General features: G+C 39.0%; 1 protein-coding gene across 1 annotated transcript; it reads left to right on the plus strand.

The window, feature by feature from the left end:
• TMEM17 (transmembrane protein 17) lies at nucleotides 1–6,198 on the plus strand. The gene is made up of 4 exons (XM_054475143.2): nucleotides 1–370; nucleotides 3,618–3,721; nucleotides 3,863–3,976; nucleotides 4,925–6,198. Exons 1-4 carry the CDS (start codon nucleotides 271–273, stop codon nucleotides 5,201–5,203), a joined length of 597 nt encoding a protein of 198 aa, XP_054331118.1. The 5' UTR covers nucleotides 1–270; the 3' UTR covers nucleotides 5,204–6,198.
• Nucleotides 6,199–8,762: the final 2,564 nt, after the last annotated feature.

Here is an 8,762-nt window from a genome sequence, read left to right on the forward strand (position 1 = left end):
AGGGTGGTCGAGCTCAAAGCAGAACTAAGGGATCTGCCGTTTTGGACACGGCCGAGGCACGCTGCTCCCTGGGCCTGGAACGCGCTCTGAGCGCGCCGGTCCCTTCTAGGTTGCGCGGGCTCCGGACGAGACCCAGCCCAGCCGGGCAGCCCCGCGCGCTCCCGGGTCCCGCCGGCCTCGCGCCGCCCGGTTGCCGTGGGAACCGCGGAGCCTCGGAGCGCCCGCAGACTAGCCTGTGTCTGAGGGGGCGAGGGATACTGAGGCCCAGGCATGGAGCTACCGGATCCGGTGCGCCAGCGGCTAGGAAACTTCAGCCGGGCCGTGTTCAGTGATTCCAATCGGACCGGTCCAGAGTCCAATGTGGGTCCGGGTGAGTGACCGAGGCCCGGCGCAGGGGGTGTGGCCTGCCGAGGGCATGGCGTGGGTTTTGGAGCGTCCAGAATTTGCCCGTACCTAAAATGGCGATGTCACCTTCAGCCAGTTCTCCGCAGTGCGGTAGAGCTCCTTGGAGGAGGGGCCGGGCCGGGCAGGGAGCTGAGGCGCTGGCGGCCTCCGTCTCCGGATCGGGCCTGGTCTGTGTGTGCTGCCGCCTGGCCAGCTCCTTGCAAGCGCGGCAGCTGAGGTGGGGCCTACCTCTGTGCCGCGCAAGACCCATCATTGCCCCGGAGAAACCCCAAAAATCAAAAGATAAAAGCCGCCCTTGCTGCACAGGCTGATCCCCCGCACGCCGCGAGAGCGAAGGCCCAAGTTGCTTTTCCTCTGCGGCGCCCGCCCCGGCTTTTCTGTCCAGGATGGCGAGGAACAGCCCAAGCAATCCCACCTCCCCCGTCCCCACCCCCACCCCCACCCCAGGGAACAAATTTGCCTTTTCCCTTTTCCTAGCAGAACAAGTATGTTCCTAAGCAAGGCCATTTTCTCGTAGAAAAGATTAAAAAAAAAAAAAAAGTTAATGAGTCTTTTCAAACCACCTTCCACTCCCACCGGCATGTGCCATACTAGCCGGGCGTTCAACAAAACTCACCCCTTGCCTGCCTTCTCCTCCTCCTCCCCTATATGTAACTCTTATCATAAGGTAACAAAATACCATGATGCTTCTGCGTCCTTTAACTTGATGACAAGTGATAACGCAGTTCCCTCCAGAACAGTTTCCTCCTCCTACATCATGATGGTAGACAACACACTGTCAACCAAACCCATGTGGTTTTCATCATTCAGCTCTGCTGGGAAATATCGGTCTTTTCCTCTGCTTGGTTTTAAAGAATTTTTAAAAGGGACAGAGTAAAGTAAAGGCAGTTCCCAAAGCTGCATTTTGTCACCCTGATCACTTGCCTATTCCCCAAATGTAGGCCTTCATGATTTAGGATGTACAGAGAAAAATGTGAAAAAATTAGGTTTTCACATTTCTGGTTCCAAGGATGAGGCTTAAAGAGCACTAACGTCTGATAATACAAGGTAAAATGACGTTTTCTGAAAAGGGCCAGATAGTAAATATTTTAGACTTTGTAGGCCATATGGTCTCCATGGCAGCCATTGACAATAGTTATTGAATAGGCATGGCTGTGTTCCAATAAAACTTTATGGACACTGAAATTTGTATTTCATATGGATTTCACGTGTGAAAAAAAATTACTTTTTTAACCGTTTAAACGTGAAAAAATATTTTTAGCTCATTGACTGTACAAAAACAGACAGCTGGCCAGTTGTTTACCTATCCCTGATTTATATCGTATGTTTTAATTTAAATTCCATTTACAGAACTCAACTTGAACTTTTGCAAAATTTAGTAAGTTTATATCTTATGCTTTTAAGGTTCATTTGCATATTAACTTGATTTTCATTTCCATGATTATAAGTTTGATCTGCTGAAATATGGACATGGCATAACCTTTAAGATGTTAACACACAATACTTCTAACATAAAAACCATTCTTTGCAAAATTTGACTACAGTTTCTTCTCAACGGTACCGAAATGTTCAGCTTGCCCAATTTATTATTCCTTCCCATATTTTCTTCTTTGTGGATTGGAAGTAGGTTTGATTATTTGTACTGTAATAACAAGTTTATATCATTACCATGTCCGCAGCTTTGTACTGTTGCTATCGAAAAGATCCTAGGCTGGTGAGTTGTCTTCAGATTTAACAGATTTTAAGAATTCATTCCTTTATCAGTGGTAATTTAATAAACAGTTGCAAGCAAAATAGATGATAATAATCAGGCATATTCTTGGAGCTAAAGGAAACTATTTTGCTGTGAGAGACCTTGACTATTTCTTATATTTTAAAATTATTAAGTGACAGATAAAAACACTCAGCTATGGAGAAAAGGAGAAAATAGTGTTTTTAAGACATTTATTTTAGAGCCTTTAAAATCTTACGTGTAGAGAAACTGATTTCAATATATGTGTCTGCTCTTAAGAATTTAGTCAAATTTAGAATGTATTTTGTAAGGTTCAATTTTAAAAATCAAATTCTTAATTTAGGACCCTGCTCTCTTACATAAAAGCAAAAAGTGTTACGGAATCAACCTTAGGTAAATGGAACTCATGTATCACAAATGGCTATACTAGTAATGTCCTTATGACAGTATGCTTTCATTAACTCATTCTTATGTGTATTTGATATTCACTGCGTGTAAAGCAAGATGCTAGATTCTATGAGAGTCTCAAATTAGGGTAGGACATGGTGTGTGCTTGCAGTGAGCCTGTAGATAAGTAGAAGAGAAGAAGGAAAGAGGACTAATATTTGTTGAATGCCTACTAAGTGTGCCAGGCACAGTGCTAGGATGAAATAATTTATATTGGCTCTAATTCTCACAAGCAGCTTGTGAGGAAGTTTTAATTTCACTGTTTTACAGATGAAGAAATAGAAGCTCAAAGGGCTTAAATAATTTATATCAAGTCTGACATCCAGGGTCACAGAGGTTTGGGAAGCTCGGATTTGCTTGAACTCTGAAGCCCATGATCTATTCAGTACACCAGACTGTTTTTCAGGGAGGGGAGTGTGGTTCTTTGCTAGCACTTCTTATTGACAGTTTAGAGTGATAAATACCTAAAGGGGAAAGGTATTTCTGCTGGGGTGGGGGAACTGATGAAGGAAGTAGTGATGGAAAAGACGACACTGAATTGGACTTTAAAGAATGGCTAATATTAGGGTATGCTGAAAAGAGAGATGTGTCTAATTATAATCTTGGTAATCCGTTTTTGTATGAGATTAGTTTCTATGTAAGAGATTCATTTTTATTTATTTTATGCATTAATTTTATATGCTATTTACATAGAATTCTACAAAGGAGGCAATGATAATTATCTGTTGAATAGGATTTATATTGATATTCTACATTAAATCTATACCAGTAGTATACGCAAAAAAGTCAGAAGACTGTAATGGCAAAATGGTAAAATAATTGAAAAATATGAAACGTACCCCCAAATAGCCAATATTTGACCTAAATGGTATTAGGACGAATATTCCTTTTACTGTCAATGATTATAAATAGGCTTAAAATTTGGTGTTTTACTGAGCCAATATTATAGTTATTAATTCTAGGGAATAGGATATATATATATAGGGCATAGACCCAAGATTCATAATTTGTTCCTTTTCTGTTCCTTCTGTAGAAAATGAAATGGTCTCCAGTTTGGCATTGCAGATGTCCCTTTATTTTAATACCTACTATTTCCCACTGTGGTGGGTGAGCAGCGTTATGATGCTTCACATGAAGGTAAATCTAAGCTTTAATACTTTTGCTGCCCTGACGTTGTTAGAGTGTCAATAAAATTAAAGTTCTTAATAATTTTTTTCTATCTTAAATCAATGTTACTATACGTGAGATTTTACAAACATGTTTTGGCTTTTCTTTTAGTATTCAATCTTACCTGACTACTACAAATTCATTGTGATCACGGTTATCATCCTAATAACCTTAATTGAAGCCATCCGGTTGTATCTGGGCTACATGGGTAACCTACAGGAGAAGGTAAGCTCTTTTTTCCTTTCTCTCAGTGATAGGTACAAATGAAATCAGTTTTCATAACAAGTAAAAGGCAGTGAGGTGTGGCAGAAAGAGCACAGGCCTGAATTTAAAGCCTGACTCCAGCTTCACCACTTCTGTCACTGTGGTCTGTTTGCTTAATCTCTTGAGCCCTGGTTTCCTCATATATAAAATGAGGAAAATAATATTTACTTCACAGGTTTGTTGTGATTAAGTGAAATGATTTATGTAAAGTATATGAATGTAGTAAACACTTAAAATTGATATTTCCCTCTTCTCATCAGTCTTGAAAATACATGGTTACTTAAACATGTGTATTTGGATCCTGAGTAAGAAAATGGGGGAAAATTATGAACTCATTTCCTATGCCAGGCCCATGTCTTCTGCATCATCATGCTGCCTAAGCATTTATGGTTACCAGAGTATAGGGATAATGCCTAAAGATTCCTGTGGTTTTCTAGGCCCTTCATAATAAGGCCCCACCCAGCCTGTCTTACTGTAGGTTTTGCTGTTTTCTCACTCAGCCATCCATTCCAGGCTGAGGTGCTGATTCCCAATCATGCTAATTTCACGTGTTTGCTTACTTACCTTTTTGCCTCTTCCTCCTTCTCCACAACTTAAAAAGCCTACATCCCTGAGGTCTTTCTTTCACCTACCCTAATCACTCTCTTATTTCTTGTAGCATTTAGTCTGTACTTCTAAATATTGCACTTAATTGTTCACTAAAGTGTAGTATTCTAGGATTGTTTTACATAAATTAGTTTTCTCATCTAGACTGTAAGTTCTTAGAGGACAAGGACCATGTCATCCTCCTTCAGAATCACTCACAGAGCCCATAATGTAGGTTCACAGTATTGATAAGTACTTGTTTATCTGTATAAACAGAAACTATATTTTACTGATTTTTATTACTCTTGATATGTGTCATTGCAGGTTCCTGAGTTGGCTGGCTTTTGGCTTTTGAGCCTTCTATTGCAGTTACCTTTAATTCTTTTCTTGCTCTTTAATGAAGGCCTAACAAATCTGCCCTTGGAAAAAGCGATACATATCATCTTCACTCTCTTCCTTGCTTTCCAAGTTGTTGCAGCATTTCTTACCTTAAGGAAAATGGTTAATCAGTTGGCAGTTCGTTTCCACCTCCAAGACTTTGACCGGCTCTCTGCAAACAGAGGAGACATGAGAAGGATGAGGTCATGTATAGAAGAGATCTGATCCAGTGTTGTTGAGTGAAAATCTGACATATCATTCTAGAGACTGTAAGAGTTAGGAAAATATCAGAGCTCTAATATGAGAAAAGGGACAAAGCAAGTGTTTTGAATTGTATATGCTCTCACTCTGAAATTCCAAGGTTGGGGGCAATGATGAAACTTTGTACAGTATATGAAACAGTCTATTAACCCTAAAACCTAGATGTTGTCCACCTGATGCCAAATTTCTTAATTTTTTTTGATGTTGTTGTCTTTTCCAGGAGTATAGAAATCTATGTATTGGTGGTTATCATTTGCCAGCTCTCCTGTAGTATTTCTGGTTAGAATCTGTAACTAGAGATGTATACATTTCTTTAAAACTTGTTGGTTATCCATGTCTTGTCTGTACATATGACCATGTTTCTTGACATGGAAATGCCAGTCAGTGCTCCTATGTATTTGACTATATTTATAAACCAAGAGACCGGCTGGGCGCAGTGGCTCACGCCTGTAATGCCAGCACTTTGGGAGGCCGAGGTGGGCAGATCACGAGGTCAGAAGATTGAGACCATCCTGGCTAACACGGTGAAACCCAGCCTCTACTAAAAATACAAAAAAAAAAAAAATTAGCTGGGCGTGGTTGCAGGCGCCTGTAGTCCCAGCTACTTGAGAGGCTGAGGCAGGAGAATGGTGTGAACCCAGGAGCAGAGCTTGCAGTGAGCTGAGATCAAGCCACTGCACTCCATCCTGGGTGACAGAGCGAGACTCCATCTCAAAAAAATAAATAAATAAAAAATAAACCAAGAGACCAAATTTTCATGTCTGCTAGGGTTAAATTCTAACCCTAATATTAGCTGTTATACTGAGATGAAGAAGAAAATAGGTGGATTGCCTTGGTATTTAGGAAATATTTTTGTTATAAAACTATAACTTTCATAAAACCATATTCAGTGTTTGTAATGGTAGTGTACAAAATGCTTTTACAATAAATTATTAAATATTTAAGGTATCAGCAACAAATCATCCTTGTCTTGTGCAATTCTTTTGGGCTGTAAATTTGTGTTTTTTATTACAGAGTTGCAAGGGAAGGAAGGAAAACAAATCCTAGAGAGCTTTCTATGTAGTGGGCACTGTAGTAGGGATTTTAAATTAGCACTTGTGATCTCATCTACTAGGTTATTGTTCACCAAAGAACTGCTTCATACCCATTAAATTCACATGAGGCTTGATTTGGAAACCAGAGCGCCTCTTAATACATATGAGAGCTAAGATGGCCAAAGGGACTATACTCATGATCCTAAATGAGCATGCTCCCTTGCTAATAGGAGAAATCTATTTTAGGAGATTTGGTTAAGAACAAAGTTGCTTGGGTGTATCTGAACATTATATTTAAGTGACTGTTGGATTATCTTAAAGGATATGATATGTTCATTACAGGTTTTCTTTTTTTTCTGTAGGGAAATGGGCCTTCATAATGTATTTTACTGAGGGACAGTTGTAGCTGCATTAAAAACTGCTCTTTTCAATTTTCTTTTTCTACAATTCATGCTTATCTTAGGATTCCCAGGTTTTGCCTTATTCATTCTTGTTTGGCTGAACTTCAAAAATGTCTTTACTTCCCACTCATTCTTGATTCTTCCTGACCAAACTATGCTAATTTTATTATTTCTGCCCTTTATGATTATATATAAAGTTCAGCCAAATATTTCTCCCTCCATGCAGTGGCTGATTAATCTTTCTCATGCCAAAGTAGTCACTAGTTATACTCTTAATAATTTGGAATTTAAAATAGAATTCTGTTTGAATAGTTGTCTAAAACATATTTGTTTGCATTTGTTTCCCAGATAGGCCTAGGTAGGTGATTCTATAAGAAAATATAAAATAAAATTAAATCTACAAAGCAGATAAATTAGGGGATGATGGAGACTTTTCTATTTCAAGATTGTTTCCAGAGTTTCATTTTAAATAGCAGAACTTCTGGTACATTTAAACTTTAAAATTAAGAGATTAATAACAAAATGTCAGTCATAATCATAAAAAAATTTTTAAACTGTAAAAAGTTTGAGAAAATTTATTTATCAAAATTTTCAAGTAATTTTGCTGTAATAAACACATTGCTTAAAATGCAGATATAGTAACAGTGGGGAAAAAAGATAGTAAATTGAGATCATGACCAAGTCATTTGTTTGTTTTTCATCTGAACAATAAAACCATGATTTTTTGTGTTGGGCTGAACCAATATTTTCTGTTGGAGTATACCTGGTTCCTTATATAAGTATATGAAAATCAAGGTAGAGAAGATATTTACATGTCAGCACATTTGGGGGTTAGGTAGTCTTCAATTTCATTTGAATATATTTATCCATCCTTAATTTATATTATATCCCTGTAAGGATTTACAACACTGTTCTGAAATTTTTTAATTAAAATGTTGAACTTCACAAATATTTTGTCCTTTACATATTTTTTCTATAAATCAAAATTATTTTATTTTTATTTATTTCTCTTTTATTTTCTTTTTTCTTGAGATGGAGTTTTGCTCTGTTGCCCAGGCTGGAGTGCAGTGGCGCGATCTTGGCTCACTGCAGCCTCTGCCTCCTGGGTTCAAGTGATCCTCCTGCCTCAGCCTCCCAAGTAGCTGGGATTACAGGCACCTGCCACCATTCCTGGCTAATTTTTTCATATTTTTAGTAGAGGCAGGGTTTCACCATGTTGACCAGGCTGGTTTTGAATTCCTGACCTCAAGTAATCTACCTGCCTCGGCCTCCCAAAGTGCTGGGATTACAGGCGTGAGCCACTAAGTCTGACCTAAATCAAAATTATTTTAAAACATTGAAACTTATTACTTTAACATACACTTGAATGACTAGTATATGTAAGGAATAGTCAAAGGTTCATAGACAAGACATGCTCCTAGTTCTCAGGGATATGATGTGGGAGGTAAAACATTTGTACAACCTTAAGACAAAGTAAAAAAGCATAACTTTATGAGGGAAGTGCGTTGAATGAGTTTCAATGAGTTTCTACCTGCTAAGTACCTGACAGGTAACAGGCCCTTGGCTTCCAGTGCATCTTCCCTCTTTGTTCCTAGCACTTAGTATCCCAGGATTAGCGCATTAGCCCTATGTCAACACCATTTAGCATTCACCGTGCTCCACATTGTCTGAGGGGGGTAGGCGGTATTCAGGTTAAATGAATACACACTCAATCCCACTTGCCTACGCAAACAAGAAGTTCACTGTCTGGTAGAAAAGGCAGATAAGCAAATCCGTGATAGCACAGTGTGGTGGGGCCCTGTAGGATTACAGAGAAGAGACATCTAAATGAATGACGAATCTGGAAAGCCTTCCCAAAGAAAGTGACACTTGAGATTTAAAGAATGAGTGGGTATTAAATTCAGTGTTAAAAACAAAAAATAGTGACTGTGAGTTCTGTTTCAACTACTGCAACTAGTTTGTCGAGGCTAGTGGGAAGGGTACATGAGAAGAAATGGTGCAGAATAAGGCAGAGAAGCTTGGAAGGTGCTAGCAAGCCTGGCTAAAGCTTTGAATATATTCTGTCTTTAATTTTTCAGAACTCTATTC

Source organism: Pongo pygmaeus, chromosome 12 (genome assembly GCF_028885625.2).
Source record: "Pongo pygmaeus isolate AG05252 chromosome 12, NHGRI_mPonPyg2-v2.0_pri, whole genome shotgun sequence".
Taxonomy (NCBI): Eukaryota; Metazoa; Chordata; class Mammalia; order Primates; family Hominidae; genus Pongo; species Pongo pygmaeus.

Coding starts and splice junctions, on each gene's coding strand:
- TMEM17 (XM_054475143.2), top strand. CDS start 271: ATGGAGCTACCGGATCCGGTGCGCCAGCGGCTAGGAAACTTCAGCCGG. Junction 371..3,617: donor AGAGTCCAATGTGGGTCCGG/GTGAGTGACCGA, acceptor TTCCTTCTGTAG/AAAATGAAATGGTCTCCAGT. Junction 3,722..3,862: donor TTATGATGCTTCACATGAAG/GTAAATCTAAGC, acceptor CTTTTCTTTTAG/TATTCAATCTTACCTGACTA.